Below are 19,698 nucleotides of genomic sequence, written 5' to 3'. Positions count from 1 at the left end.
CAACAAAATGTTAAAATAAAATATTCTATTAGACATTAAAAGCTTCCCTAAACAGGGCTGCCTTCAGATGTCTTCTAAAAGTCTGGTAGTTGTTTTTCTCTTTGACATCTGGTGGGAGGGCGTTTCACAGGGCGGGTGCCACCACCGAGAAGGCTCTCTGTCTGGTCCCCTGATGGCAATTCTAATAATAGTAATAATAATAGTAATTATTATTATTAATCATCATCATCATCCCAGGCCTCCTACATCAGTGTGTTCAATCTGTCCATTCCTCTGCCATTTCTGAATTCTGTTACTAGACTCTTCCGGCTCTTGGTTTGCCGAAAGTACATAACTGCTCCAGGCAGTATCTCAAAACAGTTCAGGATTTCTTTATTTAGTGTCAACGCTGCAACCCCTCTTGCTTCATCAGTGGCCGTTCATGTCCCACCCCCCAAAAAGCATGCATGGTTTGGGACTCCCACTAATTGCCATTTCCTATGAGCAAGCGGAATAGAATGTGCACAATCCCACATCTCAGGAATCCGTCTTCTGGTAACTGAGAAGAGGGCAGAGGATGTGGCGCAAAGGCGGTCAGTACAGGGATGGTCCGTGTCCACAACTGCAGATTACCGCTCTCTCCCCACCGCCGCCTGGAGCAAGTATCACCTTTAGAGCTGGGAGACATATTTGGAGCTCTAGGGGTCGAATCATTTTTCCAACTACACCATCAAAGCTATTTTTAGGATAGTTTAAATTGTTTTTGGCTTGTCAGCCTTGGCAAGGTCCGTTGCAAAATAAACTGGATTTACAATTAAAAAGAAGCCCTGAACATATTACATCTCGAGTCTGGATGGAGCCAAATATTTCAGCTAAGCCTGCAGTTCTGTCTTTTGCTTTATTGGACATACAGACGATTTTCCCAAGGTCACCATCTTCTTTCTTATCTTCTCCCTGAATGGGATTTGAGGGGGTGGGAGGGTATATATATGTGTAGTTTGTGGCCCTGATCCTGGAGAACATTCCCTTTGAACAAAGCTCCTAGCTTCCATTAACAGCATTTCAAGTCTTTTGTGAATGGTTTCATGGCTAGTGTGAGCAGGCCAAGAGTTTTCATATTGGCATAATAATTTCTGGTGTGAATTTAATTTTTTTTGAAGCAGAGCCAAAGCTGGCTATAAATAAAGAGTGGTTTAAGCAAATTGGAGAGCCCTGGAGGAAATGGTTGAAAAACAAACTAAAATCAAGCCTGTAATGAATGCATAGCTCTTGTACCCGGAGCAGATGAGTTTTGCAGCCCTTGGTTTTGAAAGGGCCAAGTCTGTTCCCCCTCCTCCCCATTACGTTTGTTTTGGCATCATTTTAGTCTCAAGTACGCCACAGAAGAGAAATAAAATTATATCAGTGGTCATCGGCTCAGCTGCTGGTTCTTGAACAGCAGTTTTCTCATTTTTATGGTTATTCTCTCCCTTTTAAATCAGGACAGGTGACCAAGGTTTCCAAAGGTGGCACAGGTGGGAATTATCTATTGGGGGTCATAATACTACTAAAAAGATTTCTGGCTTTGAACAAACACCTTCATCTTGATAAAAGTGTTTCGTACGTTAGCAAACCACATGCAAAGAATCATTTCAAACCGACTATAGGTGATTGAAAATGACAACATTTGGTCCAGTCCGTTTCAGACTGACAAATCCATCTTAGGACAAGTGGCTCTGTTAACTTTTTAGTAGCAAGCAGAAACCTCCTTCCAATGAAATCATTGGCGCTGACTTCCAAGTTAAACACTTCTAGGATTAGGGATTTGTGCATGTCTACCCAAAAGTAAACCCCATTGCGTTCTGTGAGGTGTACTCCTTAGGACTGCAGTCTTAGCCTCACAACTGTCTTTCTGGCAAGGTGTCTATTTCATCTTCCTCTGAAAATTACAAGCAATGGAGAAGTGTTAATGAGGAAATGGCATCCCAAGGGTGCCACACTTTTATTCCTTAAAAGACCTGACCTTTAAAATCTTCGTTTAAGGACGGCTGTAACCAGAGACCTTGGGCGGAACACAGGGTGGAATTTTGGCCTAAAAAGGCTTCCTTAGGGGCTATTAGTGAATGTACTTTGCTAAGGTTCTAGCTTGCTATTTGAGGAGTTCCTTTTCCATCTCCCTTTGCCCAGCTCACTTGCTGGTGATCTAAGACCGTTTGATCTATAGCGCTTCTTCCTTTGCTTGTTCTTGTACCTCGTTCCTGCAGGTACCACACAGAGATCTGGATTAAATGCTTTTGTTTGGTTGGCTGAGGAGCGGAGTGGGGAGGTTGAGGGCTCTTGATGCTCCTCTCTCCTTCAAACATCAGAGGAGCATTGCTGGATCAGAGCAAAGGTCCACCTAACCCAGCATCCTATTTCCCATAGCAGCCAACCAAGTTGGTGGCCCCAAACCGTTTCCATACTGCCTTTCATTCTATTTGGGATTTCAGTGTGGTGTACAATCATTTGTGCCACAATACAAATACAGTAATAATATAACAGATAAAAGCATTAAAAGAGCATGTGACATTAGAAACACCTGGGCAGGAAAGACTGTTTTTGCCTGGCAAAAGGAGAAGACATTCCATAACTAGGCACCACGGCTAAGAAACTGTTTTGCTGCCCAAAGTCATTGTGCTAGCGCAGGGTTTCCCAGATTTGTCTCTCCAGCTGTTTTTGGACTACAATTCCCATCATCCCCACCACTGGTCCTGTTAGCTAGGGATGATGGAAATTGTAGTCTAAAAACAAATGATGACCCAAGTTTGGGAAACCCTGTGCTAGTGGAAGCCGTGCACTGGGTATTACCCAGTGACATGTGATGGGAATTTTTCCAGTGCTTATTTCTCCAAGGAAAACGTTCTGTTGGATAAGTTCATTGGTGCCCGTGAATCAGAAGGGCTGTGGCCCCGTGTGCAGAGCTTTGAGAGGGCACAAAGCGGGTGTCTGCAGCACAGCCTGGCACGCCTCTCCTGGTGTTGGAACCTTCCAATCAATGCCAGGAGGGGAACACTGGGCCACACCACATTGCGGGTACCAGTGTGCGGGTGCCTACTTCATGCCCGCCAAGTTCTTCGTTGGCTGGCCAGGCTCCCCACTGTGTGGGCAGGTGGCACAGTGTGTGATTGTTGTTTTCTTCCCGTGCCAGCATCGCCCTCCCCAGATCCCAGCTTTGCAAGGCTGCTGGGAAGGGCAGTGTGGGGATGCAGCAGCTGTGTGCCCTTCGATTCCAGCGGCAGGGTGGGTGGGGCTGGTTTATTCTCCGCCCCTCGCCCTGCCCCAGGTGGCGAGGAGACACATTCCACCACTGCAGTAAATAGATGCCAACTGCGTACACAATATTAGGCAAGCGTGGCAGCTTCAAAGTTTTCAGTTTTGTTTAAAACAAGCATGTTAAATTAAGTTGCTCCATAGGGCAGGAGGGATGCGGGTGGCGCTGTGGGTTAAACCACGGAGCCTAAGACTTGCTGATCAGAAGGTCGGCGGTTCGAATCCCCGCTACGGGGTGAGCTCCCGTTCCTCAGTCCCTGCAAATAGGTACCGCTTTGGCGGGAAGGTAAACGGCATTTCCGTGCACTGCTCTGGTTCGCCAGAAGCGGCTTAGTCATGCTGGCCACATGACCCAGAAGCTGTACACCGGCTCCCTCGGCCAATAAAGTGAGATGAGCACCGCAACACCAGAGTCGGCCACGACTGGACCTAATGGTCAGATGTCCCTTTACCTTTACTTATACAGCAGGAAGGGGGAGCCTGTTGCCCACTAGATGTTCTTGGACCAACTGACCACTAGCCATCCTGACAGGTACTGATGGGAGGTGGGAGTCCAAGAGCATCTGAAGACCAGAGATTCCCCACCCCTGTTCTAGGACATCAGAAAAGTTTCCAGTGCAAACTGAAAATCTTCTAATTTGCATAGGATTCAAAATTGTCCAGAAAACCGTCATCCCAGGTGAAAAACCTGAACGGGCGCATTCCATCCTGCAGCACCTTCGCTAAGCGCTACCTTTATCAGAGCAATATTCAACAATGAGGAAGAGAGGCTTCCTCCCTCGTGTTTCCCCTAGTAACCCCCCCAAGAAAAAATATTCAGGGGGCTTCTCTAAAACTCCAAAGCAGATGGTGGCACATGGGAAGAGGTTAGCATAGTGAAGATGGACCTACTTCTTGTATGGCTAGCCTTAGTGCATCTGTGTGTCACAACCCCGTTGGGACAACCACTTTTCAGAAAGTCCTGCTAAAGGTTAGCAAAGCTGAGAAGACATAATATTATGTGTCAAGCTTTTTGCATGAAAGCTGGTTGAAGGTTGGGCCATGGTGTCACGTGGCCGTTGAAAGAGAGAGGAAGCTACTAGAAAGGATCCGCCTCTCATCTCCTCTGCTGGATCACCTGAGCTCTGATCTGCTCTGGGCCAACCACGCAATATCTTGATTTTACCCATTTTACTCTGCTTTGTCCCTGAGCCTTGTTCCTTGTTTGCTCCTCAGGTGTGAACTGACTCAACATGAGTGGCCTCGGGAACAGTTCAACAGACCCGGCAAACCCAGATTCCCAGAAGAGGAAGGGGTCTCCGTGTAACACCCTAGCCCAGAGGTGAGTAAGGACTTTGCAGATTTGTTCCGTCCAGGGGTGGGGAGTGTCCTCCGTTGTTCTAACCCTCTCATTCCTCACAAGCAGATGGGAGCAGATTTCATCAACTCAAATAGCTCACACTTCCCACCAGGGCTCGGGTGTTTGAGAGTAGCTACTGTGCAAGATGGAGCTCAACTTCCCATCTGCTCCTCTTCACTCCTTGGGAGCAACTGTTGGCTTGTTGCTGAATCTGTTTTAACTTGCTGATTAATACAGGCTTTTAGTTCAGTCCACGTTCTACAGTTGTTTCGATTGCAAAACGAGAGAGAATCCTAAAGTCCCACTGGGAATTAAAAACTTGGAGGAGAAATATTGACTACCCGCCAGACTAAGTAGTATATTGTTCTCTTTTTCATCCAGAGATGGCAGTCTTTCTTCCGCCATGAACAGGTAAAGGAAACCTCTTACTGCTCAGTTCTCGCCCAAGGGCCAGGTTTTAACTACGACTGCCACGTTTAGTTAATTCATCCATTAGATTAAACATCAGAATGTAATTATTTGTTCAATTAACTATCCCCACCCCATTAACTGACCAGCAAATTTTGTTAAATACAAGAAGTTAGTGCCAGCCACCTGTGGTATCTCAAAAGCAGCCATGCTTCCAAAATTCTCCCCCTCTGAATTTCCCAGCTGAATCTTGGACTTTAACTTAATAGCTTCCCTTCCAGATTAGCACTGATGTGTCCAGAATCCAGATGCCTCTGGGGTTGGATTTACAGGATTTGCACAGAGCAAACTGACCCGGTTGTTTTGTTTTCTTTACTCCTGTCCTTTCCATCCCCCTGGTTTGTCATTAAGTGCAGAAGCTGGCTGTCACGATTACCGTATTTTTCGTCCCATAGGACGCTCCGTCCCATAGGACGCACCTAGTTTTTTGGGGAAATAAAGGGAAAAAAATTTTCCTTTATTTCCCCCCCCCCCAAACCAGGTCGGGGAAACCGAACCAGGTCGAGGAACAGCGGGATGGGGGCGCTGCGCCTCCTTGCTGTCCCCCAAGCTTGTGGGGCTGGCCAATGTCTGTCCGGCGGGCAGGGAGCTCTGCTTCAGGGTGCCCCTCGCGCCGGGCGGCAGGCTGCTATCCGCAGCGTAGGGAGCCCTGCGGGACCTCCCGCAGGGCTGCCTAGGCTGCGGATGTGTTCCCGAAGCGCCGGGCGCTCTTTCAGGGCGCACGACGCTCCGGGAAGCAGGCTGCTATCCGCAGCCTAGACAGCCCTGCGGGAACTCCCGCAGGGCCGCTTAGGCTGCGGATGTGTTCCTGAAGCCTGGAGAGCGAGAGGGGTCGGTGCGCACTGACCCCTCTCGCTCTCCAAGCTTCAGTGAAAGCCTGCATTCGCCCCATAGGACGCACCCAGATTTCCCCTTCATTTTTGGAGGGGGGAAAAGTGCGTCCTATAGGGCAAAAAATACGGTAATGTCTTCCTTCTTCAACTTTGTAAGGGTGTTGCATGCTCATGTAGGCGGCATCTTTTTCTAACTTGGCCACCCCACAGCTGTACTATAAGGTAGAAATGGGGTGGCCTTGCTGTGGTGGAAGGGATCAAAATGTAAATTATTATTATTATTATTATTATTATTATTATTATTATTATTATTACCCCACCCATCTGGCTGAGTTTCCCCAGCCACTCCGGGCGGCTCCCAATCGAGTGTTAAAAACAATACAGCATTAAATATTAAAAACTTCCCTAAACAGGGCTGCCTTCAGATGTCTTTTAAAGATAGGATAGCTGCTTATTTCCTTCACATCTGAAGGGAAGGCATTCCACAGGGCGGGCGCCACTACCGAGAAGGCCCTTGTAATAGTAGACAGACCCTTGTAATAGTAATAGTAACTTATTATTTGCACCCCGCCCATCTGGCTGGATTTCCCCAGCCACTCTGGGCAGCTTCCAACAAAGATTAAAAATACATTAAAATATCACACATTAAAAACTTCCCTGAACAGGGCTGCCTTCAGATGTCTTCTAAATGTCAGGTAGTTGTTTATCTCTTTGACATCTGATGGGAGGGCGTTCCACAGGGTGGGTGCCACTACCAAGAAGGCCTTCTGCCTGCTTCCCTGTAGCATTGGGCGTGGTGGTCCTTGCAATTCTTTGAAAATGTGGATGGCAGGCAGGCATGGACCATGCATGATTCGCTCTGCCTTTGTCACCTCCTGGGAGGAATGTCTTCAACTTTTTCACCTCATTTTGGCAGTAGGTTTCCTCCACAAGGCAATTCAATGTGTATTTGGTGCTACTTGCATCTGCTTGCTTTTCCTAGAGTCCACATGGCGTCCTCCTCAACCATTTTTGCCATTGAATCTGGATTTTCTGGTTCACATATAATCTGGAAAAGGGTGGGGGTGGGGATCCAACATGAAATCACACAATAAAGTGTATTGTGAATCTTTTTGTGGACAGTTCTTTACATGGCTGGGGAAACACAGCCAGATGGGCACGGTATAGATAATAAAATTACTATTATTTAATTATTATTTGTAGCACATAGCTGCTTTGTGCAAAACTGGTCATGTGCAAAGCAAACTTATGTCATATGTACTTTCTGAAACAATGTGCACTTCTATCCTTCAGAAGTCTCGGAATTCATACTTCTCTGAATTTTGCAAGGAAGTTCTGTACAGAAATGCAAATACTAGTGCAAAGTGTGCCTATAAATGCATATATTAGTAAAAATAATGTATAAAAAAATAATTCTTTTAGGGAAACCAACTTCACCAAAATATATATATTAGGCAACATTACGTACAAAAAAGTGTATTTTAGATAAATTTCCTCTGAAATGCCGCTGAATTTTCATGAAGTCTTTAGGGGGGAAATTGAAAAAAATTGAAAATTGAAAACTGATGTGAAAAACTAGTAGAATGAGAAGCAGAGAAACTCAAATTAACATATTATCTGGGAGAACTGTCAGGGAGGGCCTGCTGCAGAGGCATAAAATAGAGTGAAATCTGAAATTTCAGATCCTCCCTTTTCCAGCAGAGGAGTTCAGTTTTTTAGCTCCCCTACCCGGTCCAAGTAGGCACCCCTAACATTAGCATAATGGAATGGAAGAACTCTTTTCCTCCTTCATTAGAAAATGTCTTTCTCATTCTCTTTCTCTTTCTCTCAGTCTCTCCTTCTCTTTTAAGATGGTTCCTGCTGTTTCATTTGCTTGCATCAACTAAAATAGACTACTTTATTTTTCATTTAACTGTTATTTTATTCACTTGCACGCCCATGCCAATTTAACTGATTGATTAAGCAATTCATCAATTAGCTTGTATGATTAATCGACTTGAGATATTTTTTTCATTGGCTGTCAGCCCTCGTTCTAGCTTTGGGTCTGCTAATTTGCCATTTTCTTTTGCATTAACGTCTAGAGAGTTTTAACTGTTGCAGGGGATGGTACTTTGGTATGGAAGGAAGACTTTCTCGTTGAAATCATATCCTTACGATGCTTTTCTCTAGGGGAAATTGCCCTTATTCTTCTCTTTCCTACAGCTTACATGTTGCCATAGCAACAGGGGCATAGAGTTACGTTCTTTAATCTTTAAATAAATTCATGCACAAGTTACTTTACTGATCCCCCCTCTTAATTTGACCTCAACTAAAATGCTCATGCTACTATTTACTTAATATTTCAATCATCAGAGCAAACCCATCATCCAGCATGTCAGGACTGGTCGTTGTCCTCTTCAGATCACCACACAAACTCTTCTTGTTCTTTTATAACTTTTTATTGTGTATTAACAAACAAACTTTTAAATGATCCTTCTCTTTAACTATTCTTCCTCAGAGTCACTTCTTTCAGATACCTTCTGAGCTCTGCTTCTCCATGACCAGCCACCCTCAAAATGGCGAAGGCGCCATTGTTCCTTTTGCTTTCCCGCTCTTTTTCCTACCCTCCTGGCTAGAGCTGGCCTGTATCTCCCCTACTCCCAATCTGAGCTAGAACTGAACCCTGGCCTTTCCTGGGAACAGCCGGTCCCTCCCTCTTGTTCCTCCTGTTCTCTTCTACAGTGGTGCCCCGCAAGATGAACGCCTCGCAAGACGGAAAACCCGCTAGACGAAAGGGTTTTCCGTTTTGGAGGCGCTTCGCAAAACCAATTTCCCTATGGGGTTGCTTCGCAAGACGAAAAAATCTTGCGAGTCCCCGCGGGTTTTTTTCGCTCCCCCCCCTTTTCCTAAGCCGCTAAGCCGCTTATCAGCTGTTCCGCTGATAAGCCGCTTAACAGCTGATCGCGAAGAGCCGCTAGACCGCTGTAGCGCTAATCTGCTAAGCTGTCAATGGGCTTGTTTCACAAGACGAAAAAACCGCTAGACGAAGAGAATCGTGGAACGGATTCTTTTCGTCTTGCGAGGCACCACTGTATTAGATTCACTGCTCCCCTCCCCACCTTGGGGAATGCTTTCTCCCTCTGAGAAACAGGAAACTTCTAACTCTTCCCTGACACAGCAGATCTTCCAGATGTTCCAGTACCCCCTCCTTAACATGACAGGAGTGTGTCAGCAGTAAATCATACCATGCAAGTTGGTATTAAATCTTTATTAGCAAAAATGCAATTTGCACAAGAGTGTCTGGCGTAATGAGCACAGCAACTCATCTCTGGTAGGTCTTGCCCCATGGATGACTTGTCCCACCTCCCTATAGCTGCCTAAGGCCTGTGCTCTCCAGGGTTTTTTCTAAGCAATCTGAGACTACGCCTAAGTGCCACCAATCTCTCCTCCACGCTTGGACTACTGCCATGCGCTCTACATGGGGCTACCTTTGAAGGTGACCTGGAAACTGCAACTAATCCAGAATGCGGAAGCCAGACTGATGACAGGGAGTGGCCACTGAGACCATATAACACCGGTCCTGAAAGATCTTCATTGGCTCCCAGTATGTTTCCGAGCACAATTCAAAGTGTTGGTGCTGACCTTTAAAGCCCTAAATGGCCTCGTCCCAGAATACCGGCAGGAGCGTCTCCATCCCCTTCATCCAGCCTGGAAACTGAGGTCCAGCTCCGAATGCCTTGTTGGTTTCCTCACTGCGAGAAGTGAGGTTACAGGGAACCAGGCAGAGGGCCTTCTCGGTGGTGGCGCCCGCCCTGTGAAACGCCCTCCCATTATTTACACCCCACTCTGGGCAGCTTCCAACCAAATATTAAAATACAGTAATACATCAAACATTAAAAGCTTCCCTAAACAGGGCTGCCTTCAGATGTATTCTGAATGTCAGGTAGTTGTTTATTTCCTTGACATCTGGTGGGAGGGCGTTCCACAGGGCGGGTGCCACTATCAAGAACCCCTTCTGCCTGGTTCCCTGTAACTTCTCACAGCCAGAAGGCCCTCGGCGCTGGACCTCAGTGTCCGGGTAGAACGATGGGAGTGGAGACGCTACTTCAGATATACTGGACCGAGGCCGTTTAGGGTTTTCAAGTTCAGCACCAACACTTTGAATTGTGCTTGGAAACATACACAAAACGAAAAATGTCGATAGGTTTAGATACGGCTTCTAACGCTTCAGTATAATCTCCAAAGAACAACATGGAGAAGATGGAAATGGTTATTGAAATGGCAGGACTGAGTGGGAGCTGGGAGGGTAACCTGATGGCTGCTGGGGCTGCATTTTGGGGAAGGGACGGGGGCTTTGTCCCCTGTGTTGATGAAGCTAACAGGAGGCGGTGCTGGGCGGGAGGGAGAGGTTGTTCTTCCCCAGCAATGAAGATCCTATAGTTGCAGTGCTGTGAAAATGCAGGATCTCCCCACCCCCTCAGCAACAGAATTGCAACCTTGGGCAAAGGCATCCAAATCCCACTCAGCAACGAACCGTGCTATCATTGCATTAAAGAAAAAAGCCCGCAGAATTGCTCTCAGATGCTCCAAAGTATAAAAAGGAGTAATTGCAGCCAAGTAAAGGCTACTCGCTCTTCATCTACATAGTTCCATGGTGTGTTGGAAGCTTCTTAGATTTGCTTATAAAGCGATTGCTTTAGCAGCTTTTGCAAACAGATTGATTGCCCTTATTTTATTTTATTTTTTAAAAAATCTCTTCTGCCTTTTAGCTTATTAACTTGCTTTCTTGGCGCACTGCCATCACAATTTATTCCTGTTGGCAATTTGCCAGTTTCTTTTTGCCTTTAGTGGCCTCCTTATAGCTTGAGTGGTTGAGTGGCTGTTCTGTGTTCATAGCCGTATAGCCTGCTGAGGCAGAGTGTGTGTGTAGAAGAGAAGTATGAGCTTAAACCAGAGAGAGAGAGAGAGAGAGAGCCTCACATATTTCTGTGCAAAAGCAGCCAAAGTGCATTGCAACTCAAGAGCTAACATAGGAATAGTAAATGCACTCTTAAGCACAAAAATGCAGGCTGTGATGATAATGAACCTAGTGCAATACAGTGGACGCTCGGGTTGCGAACGTGATCTGTGTGGGAGGCACGTTTGCAACCCACAGCGTTCACGACCCACAGCGCCACGTCTGCGCACACGCGGGTCGCAATTTGGCACTTCTGCACATGCACAAAGAACGATTTAGCGCTTCTGCGCATGTGTGAGTGCCGAAACCCGGAAGTAACCCGTTCTCGTAATTCCGGGTTCAGCGCGGTGTGCAACCCGAAAACACACAACCTAAAGCATCTGTAACCCGAGGTATGACTGTAAAGGTAAAGGGACTCCTGACCATTAGGTCCAGTTGTGGCCGACTCTAGGGTTGCGGAGCTCATCTCGCTTTATTGGCCAGGGAGCCGGCGTACAGCTTCCGGGTCATGTGGCCAGCAGGACTAAGCCGCTTCTGGCAAACTAGAGCAGCGCACGGAAACGCCGTTTACCTTCCCGCCTATTTATCTACTTGCACTTTGACATGCTTTCGAACTGCTAGGTTGGCAGGAGCAGGGACCGAGCAACGGGAGCTTACTCCGTCGTGGGGATTCGAACCGCCAACCTTCTGATCGGCAAGCCCTAGGCTCTGTGGTTTAACCCACAGCGTCACCCTCGTCATGCTGGCCCCATGACCCGGAAAAACTTTCTGTAGACAAACGCCGGCTCCCTCGGCCTGTAAAGCGAGATGAGTGCTGCAACCCCAGAGTTGTCTGTGACTGGGCTTAACTGTCAGGGGTCCTTTACCTTTACTGTAGATTCTTAGCAAGTTGCCGTAAGCCCTTTATCGTTGCATTTTATTATTAGCTGATGCTGTACGTTAGTGACACTAGTCTGGTTTTGTTTTTACCGGCATTTGAAATGGTTATGATATGGGATAGAGTTGGATCAGATAATCTTGAACTGATGTCTGGACCCTCACTAACACATCCTGTGACTTCTTCTTTGAATGGATTAGATTGCAGTCGGGGTCATATTCACAAAACACCCATAAATACTCAAGAAACTCACGTCCTTAATTTGGGCTGTCCTTAATGTGAATTTTGGATTATTTTAAAGCATGCATAGGCTTTGATTACTGAGGAGCTTAGTAACTGAGCATTGCTTTTCTCCAACAGCAATGAGAAACGGCGCAGGGAGCAAGAGAACAAATACTTGGAAGAGCTGGCAGAGCTGCTCTCAGCCAATATCGGAGAGATCGACAGCCTAAGCGTCAAACCTGACAAATGCAAGATTCTGAAGAAAACGGTTGACCAGATTCAGCAGATGAAGAGGCTTGAACAAGGTAAATTGGCAAGGCCCTTTGGTCTTCTCTTGTTTGTCACTGGTGTGTTTGAAGGTGGCAAGTGGTTCCTAAACCTTTTCAAGCCACACACCCCTTGGTTCAGTAAACTCATCCACAGTGCCCCATGGCCAATAAAAAAAACTCTTCAGAATAATGGTTTGCACAGCCATTGAGGAAGATAATAACACAATATAATTCAAAAACAATTAATTGCACATTTATTCAAAATCCAGTTAAAACTAGTTTAATTATTTCAACAAAATGGATGGACTTAATCCAATGATCCCAGCTTTTCAAAGTCTAATAGTCATTTACACCTCCAGCGCCCCCCCTGCCACGCCCTTGCCTCTTTGTGGGTTAATCCACCCACTTTGAGAACCACTGTTTTAAGGCAAGACTTTCACAAGGTGTGGCCTAGATCCTCCTTGGAGAGAGCGGTGCAGCAACTGAGTAATGAAAGTATATGATTCAAAAACATCCTTCCCCGACTCCTGAGTCCCCTTTCTAAACACCTTCCCCACAACAAAGATATGATAGCCATCTTCAACTATCTCAAGGGCTGTCACATGGAAGATGGAACAAGCTTGTATTCTCCTGCTCTGGGGGGCAGGACTCGAACCCATGGCTTCAAGTTACAAAAAAGGAGATTCCGACTAAACATCAGGAAGAACTTTCTGACAGTAAGAGCTGTTGGATAGTGGAGCGGACTCCCTTGGGAAGTGGTGGACTCTCCTTCCTTGGAGCTTTTTAAGCAGAGGTTGGATGGCTGTCTGTCAGGGATGCTTTAGTTGAGATTTCTGCATTGCAGGGGGTTGGACTAGATGGCCCTTGGAGTCCCTTCCAACTCTCAAGTTCTGTGGTTCTTTGAAGGAGGCATTTGCCAGGGAGAGTCAGTGGCACAGAAACGGGTCAGCACAACACATGCACACACAAACACACACCCTCTTAACTCATTCATTCTCCCCTACAGATGCCTCCCCTGCTCTCACTCGCAATCTCTGCAAATAGGGGTTTTCAGACTGGCCTCAACTAGAGATCAGGCATTTAGGATGGAATTACTGTATTTTTTGCTCTATAAGACGCACCTGACCGTAAGACGCACCTAGTTTTTAGAGGAGAAAAACAAGAAGAGTCAGCAAGAGCCGCAGACACGCTCGCTTGGCGTGGCTCTTTAAAGATAGAGCGGCTCTTGCTGGCTTTTCCGGGAGGTGGGAGAAGGGACTGACGGGCTGCCCTCCTTCCCTTCACCCACCTCCCTGAAAAGCCAGAGCAAGCTGCGCAGCTATCTCTGAAGCCCGCACAGCAAGAGGGAGAGCTGCGAAGCGCCTCTTGTTGTGCTGTCTTCCCAGCGAAGCAGGATGAGGGACGGAAGAGAGCCCTTACGGAGCCCCTTCCGTCCCTCATCCTGCTTCACTGGGAAGCCAGCAGACCAAGAAGAAGAAGAGTTTGGATTTGATATCCCGCTTTATCACTACCCAAAGGAGTCTCAAAGCGGCTAACATTCTCCTTTCCCTTCCTCCCCCACAACAAACACTCTGTGAGGTGAGTGGGGCTGAGAGACTTCAGAGAAGTGTGACTAGCCCAAGGTCACCCAGCAGCTGCATGTGGAGGAGCGGGGAATCGAACCCGGTTCCCCAGATTACGAGTCCACCTCTCTTAACCACTACACCACACTGGCTCTCAAGAGGTGCTGTGCAGCTCTCCCTCTTGCTGTTCTGGCTTCTGGGATAGCTGTGCAGCCTGCATTCGCTCCATAAGACGCACACACATTTCCCCTTACTTTTTAGGAGGAAAAAAGTGTGTCCTATGCAGTGAAAAATGCAGTAATTGTGTCGTGCAAAGGAGAGAGTTCCTTCAGCACAAGCATTTCTGTCTGTCTGATGGAGCCATCTCCTACCCCTGTGCGCCATTCTGGGAGTTCTCCTAATCACCCAGAGCAAATTGGGGGGATGTGTATGGGGATAGACAGAGACAGGGAGCAGCATAAGGCCCTGTTGCGCTTTGCATAGCTTGAGGGAGGCGAGGTGCTGCTGCATTTTGGTCAGCAAATTTGCAATCGCTTCGCACATTGCATGTTTAAGTGGCAACTTAAGTGTAGGTTTAAAGTGTAGTGCGTGGATCCTACAGTCATATTCATTGCTGGTAGCCACCCCTTGAGTCTATTGACAGAGGCAAATGAAGGTGTATTGCATGAAATGGCCTTCTCTCTTTGCAAGGACTGCAGAGGTCAAGTCTCAGAACCACCTTTGCTTTCCTTGATAGAGTTTGTAACTAAATAATATTTACTTGTCGATTGTTAGGGAGATCTCCACCATCAAACCACGACTGAAGTGTTATTGTGAACAGCCCCTTCCTTGCTTTTATTTCATTTCAGCTTCGTCCAAATACGGCTTAGTTAGTAAAAAGAGGCTGTCTACAGGGTGGATTGATTTAAATTAAGGCAATTTAAGCCACTGATTTAAATTGCTCAGAAAAAAGACCAATTTAAATAATTTGGTTTAAATAACATTGCTCATTTTTTTAAATTGATGCATTTCCTGAACAAGAGTGCATCCTAATCATCATCAGGTTTATTTTGTTAAAAATATATATATTGGTAATGAGAGCTTGTACTAATGGGTTTCCATAACAATCAAAAGTGGTTCGTTTGCAACTAAATGAAGTCTTCATACTACCTAGGCTGGGAGCAGCATCCAGATCTTCTGGCCATACAGTCCTCGGACCTTTTGCGTTTGACCATTGTCTGCTTAGAGACTGGAGTGGCAGCCGGGAAATTAACAGATTTCCATTTAGCTGTAAGAAAACTTAAGTAAGACCACTCGCTTAAAGACAACGGCCATGATCCACAGCAGAATTTGGAGTGCTCGGTTGTGAGCAATTTCCCTTTCACTTCCTGGAATCACTTGCACATGAGAAACCCTTTGTCCTCTGAAGGAGCTCATATGGTTCTCTCCGTCCCCATTTAAACCTTGCAATAACCCTGTGAAGTAAGTTTGACTGAGAGACAGTGATGGGCCCAATATCAGCCAATGAGCTTTATGACTCAGTGGGGCTTTGAACCCTGGTTTCCCGGGTCTTAGCCCAACAAACTAACCACCCCCCAACACTGGTTTTCAGTATGGAAAGTACATTTTCTCACTGCTTGGCGTGGTGGATAAAATATTCATAATTTGCAACAATAATAAATACAATACATGACCCTTTAATTTATAACACTTGTCCTAGAAGTCAAATACTTCCTACATTCCCCCCCCCCTTTTCCATAGAAGAAAACAAGAATAACAACTTAATTTTTGTACCCCATCCATCTAAGTGGGTTGCCCCAGCCACTCTGGGCAGTTTCCAACATAATATACAACATCACACATTAAAAGTGGGCTTTCAGTTCAGTGTGTTTGAAAGAGGATCTTGAGCTGTTACCTTCTGAAGATATTTCATTTCTTCATTCATTCACTAGATTGGTCAACCGATTAATTACATTTATATCCCGTCTTTCCTCCAGGAGCTTAAGGCAGCATACATAGTTCTCTCCTTACAAGAATTCTCACAACAACTCTTTGTGGTAGGTTAGGCCGACTATCCCAGAGTCACCCCGTGAACTTCAAGGCAGAGGCTGGGGGTTCAAACACAGACCTAACCCCCCCCCAGACAGGATCTCCTACATCTGCAGTGTGGTATAGTGGCTAGAGGACATTTCAGTGTTTACATCTTGCTATGTTACATTCGGGGACGCGTTTGGCGCTGTGGGTTAAACCACAGAGCCTAGGACCTGCCGATCAGAAGGTCAGCGGTTCGAATCCCCGCGATGGGGTGAGCTCCCGTTGCTCGGTCCCAGCTCCTGCCAACCCAGCAGTTCGAAAGCACGTCAAAGTGCAAGTAGATAAATAGGTACTGCTCCGGCAGGAAGGTAAACGGTGTTTCTGTGCAGAAGCCAGAAGCGGCTTAGTCATGCTGGCCACATGACCCGGAAGCTGTACGCCGGCTCCCTCGGCCAGTAAAGCGAGATGAGCGCCGCAACCCCAGAGTCGGCCACAACTGGACCTAATGGTCAGGGGTCCCTTTACCTTTACCTATGTTACATTCAGATTTCATTTTAAACCGAGTTACAATCATACCTCATGTTACATCCGCTTCATGTTAAGTTATTTCAGGTTACGTCCCGCGGCAACCCGGAAGTACCGGAAAGGGTTACTTCCGGGTTTTGCTGCTTGCGCATGCGCAGAAGCACAAAACAATGTCACATGCGCAGAAGCAGCGAATCGCAACCCGTGTGTGCGCAGACGCACCACTGCGGGTTGCGTTCTTTTCATGTTGCGAACGGGCCTCCGGAACGGATCCCGTTCGCAACCAGAGGTACCACTGTACTGTTTGTTTGTTTTTAATGACATTGTAACTGACATTTAAAAGTAAAACTCTGGTTTTAAATCTTCGGAATCCAGGTGTTTGTTTTTTAATAAAAAGATTAATTGTAGAAAGCGCCAGGATGCATGGGAAAGTGCCTTGAGAATCCATCCACTGAGGTCTTCCCAGTGTTGCTCAGCCTCCTTCTGCATTGCCCAGCTTCCATTTTTGGGTGGGTGGGTGGGGGCAAGCGGCAGTGGGAGAGAAGCCCTTTCACAGAGTCAGTGGCTGTGGAAATATCCAGGTGGAAATAATGCATATTTCCAAAAAGAGAGAGCGAGAGAAAAGTTCCAAGAGTTTCTGTGCTCTTTCAATGGCACTGGCGAGAGAGCGGTGCCTCTCTCCTTCCCCGCCCTCCCACTGTGGCTGAATCGCAAAGGGTTGCGAGCATGAGAAATGGGGCTCTGCCAGCAGCTCAAGGCCTGCCCTGCAGCAGCAGTCCCTCCTTAGCTTGGAAGAAGGCGCTCCATATTTCTCCTCGAATGAAACGCTCGCCTTGTGGCACCAGCAGCTCTTTTCAAGAGACAAAGCGCTGGGCGTGGGACTTGTCAGCTTGCCTGGGAGCGAAGGCTGTGCTCAGCACCCCAAGATGCAAGCGGGTGGGGGAGAGGGCCGCAGGCTTTTGCAAAGGAGATTTGCCGTGTCCCATAATATGCATGTTCCGATCGTAATGTTTTCATGGCCTTACTCCTGTCATTTGTGCTCCTTGGAGGTAAAATACCGCGCTTGCAGGAGGCCTTGGCAACTGATGATGCCCTCCTGGTCGTGCCTGCCTCGTTGTTGTTGTTGCTGCTGTTGTTTAATTAGATGCTCGCACTTCTCGGGATTATTGTGAAAAGTGGTTTCCGCATTAGGAACCATGTTATTCCTGTCCCAAGTTAAATATAAATGTGTTGGGGACAGAGAGGTGTTGTTGGTACTTGCGAAAGTGTCTTGAGATTCTAGTCATCTGTATTCCTCACTTTCTTCCAGTGTAGAGAGTTGGCTTCATTTTTTTTATTTTATTTTTTACAAAGATATTTATTAAAATTTTCCATTGTAATACATTAAAAAATCAAAAAAGAAAAAACAAAAAAGTTTAAAAACACATAGAATTCACAATCCCTATTTTCAATAACCTATTTCCCTGACTTCCCCACACCTCCCCCTCTTGTATTCCAATTCAAATTGTTGGTTCAACAAGTTCTTGTGCCTAATTTTTAACCTTTTTATATTTTATATTTAGTTCATTTTGAAAAACCAATTTTGCCTTGTAAACATCAATGGTTATACATCAGTGCTTATTCTTAAAACCTTTTTCTAAAGTTGGCCTAAATTCCCTTCCAAGATTTCCTCAATTCTCATACAAATAACAAAACAAAGTAAAAGCAAAACAGATTATAATTGTACACCCTTTGGATTCCCAAACTCCACCCGGCTTAATTTTTTTTTTTAAACCAACAACTGTGTGTGTCAAATTTTGTATGTTGGTATTTATGCACAATGTTTTGAATCTAATTTTGAAACAGGCCCTAGCTCAAGTGTAGCACACGTAGTTGGTGGGCAGAAGATGTTGAGTTTGTCTCTGACATGTCTAGTTGCAGGCTTGTTAAAGGATGACATGACTGGTAAAGGTACAGTCAGGCTGCGTGTTTTCAGGTTGCGCACTGTGCCGAACCCGGAAGTACTGGGACAGGTTACTTCCGGGTTTCGGCGCTCGCGCATGCACAGAAGCACTAAATCGCACTTTGCGCATGCGCAGAAGTGCCGAATCACGACCTCCGCGTGCGCAGGGTTGCGAACGCTGCGGGTTGCAAACGTACCTTCCGCACGGTTCACGTTCGCAACCCTAGCATCTAGTGTATCTGTATAACACTTGAGATCTGTTCTCTGAACAGTAGGTGGTTATAACCCAGATGGACCAATGGTCTGGTTCTCTAGTGGGCAACCGTATATCATTGGGTAAAAATGGTAATCTGATGTTAATGCTATCAACCTCTGATGCTGTGAGGATATGAAAGCTTACAAGTTTCACATCAGTTTGCCTTCCCCTGGTGCCCTCCTTCTGTTTGGGACTACAACTCCCACCAGCCACAGCGAGCATGGACATATTGATAGGAGTTGTAGTCCAAAATACTGGAAGGGCAGCAGGCTGGGGAAGGCTGTGTTGGACAAATAGAAATTTACTGAACGTTTACAGTTTCTCTAAATAATTTATTTCATATTGCACTAAGGAATCTTATAGAGTATCGAAGTGAAGTTGTCTCTGCCCTTGTAGCCTTCAGGTGTGCTTTCTCAGAAGACTAACAGTGGTTGCTTAACGGGGCATTCTAGATATAACTGAAACCATCTCTTTTATCATTGCATTATTTTCCACAGCTTTTTAGATGGGAACTATCCCAAAGTTTTGGACAAGGAACTACATTTGATCCAGTTCCCTCTGCTCAAATTTTGGCTTTGACAACTGAAAAATACTCCCATACATGCTAAACGGTTCCTAGAGAGAAATTTTCCCTGTGCCTTTTTGTGGGTGTCAGAAGCGCCAGTCTTCCTGGAAAAACACATCATTTGGGCTGTATATGCAGGAAACACACCCATGGTACCTACGGGACCGCCTCTCCTGGTATGCCCAACGGAGGACCTTAAGCTCCACAAATGACAACACTTTGGAGGTCCCAAGTCGGAAGGTGGTTAGACTGCTCTCAACTAGGGCCAGGGCCTTTTCAGTACTGGCCCCGACTTGGTGGAGCACTCTGTCACAAGAGACTAGGGCCCTGCGGGACTTGACATCTTTCTGCAGGGCCTGCAAGACGGAGCTGTTCCGCCAGGCCTTTGGTTTGGACTCAGTCTGACCCTTATGTTTCTCTCCCCTTATGGTTTTGATCTATTGGCTGCATTTTAAATTGCATTTTAACCTGTATTTTAAATTGTTTTTTTCCCTTATTATGTTTTTACTGTAATTTTACTGGTGTTAGCCGCCCTGAGCCTGGCTCTGGCCGGGGAGGGCAGGGTATAAATAAATTTTATTATTATTATTGTCCCTTCCGTTGCTTCCTGTTGCCTCAGGAGTG

At 46.3% G+C, this 19,698-nt stretch overlaps 1 protein-coding gene across 5 annotated transcripts in view; it reads left to right on the top strand.

Annotated features, from left to right (window-relative positions):
* Positions 1 to 19,698, top strand: part of NCOA1 (nuclear receptor coactivator 1) — a 217,472-nt gene that overhangs the window by 109,381 nt on the left and 88,393 nt on the right. For all 5 annotated transcript variants that reach the window (XM_053383790.1, XM_053383786.1, XM_053383787.1 and 2 more), the window contains exons 2-3: positions 4,483 to 4,588; positions 12,081 to 12,247. In XM_053383790.1, the coding sequence (XP_053239765.1) occupies positions 4,500 to 4,588; positions 12,081 to 12,247 (256 nt within the window). In that variant the 5' untranslated portion in view covers positions 4,483 to 4,499. The remainder of the gene's footprint in view (positions 1 to 4,482; positions 4,589 to 12,080; positions 12,248 to 19,698) is intronic.

The sequence above is a fragment of the Podarcis raffonei genome, chromosome 3 (assembly GCF_027172205.1).
Source record: "Podarcis raffonei isolate rPodRaf1 chromosome 3, rPodRaf1.pri, whole genome shotgun sequence".
Classification (NCBI taxonomy): domain Eukaryota; kingdom Metazoa; phylum Chordata; class Lepidosauria; order Squamata; family Lacertidae; genus Podarcis; species Podarcis raffonei.
The sequence above is the reverse complement of the archived record's forward strand: the minus strand, read 5'-3'. Positions and strand labels throughout refer to the sequence as shown.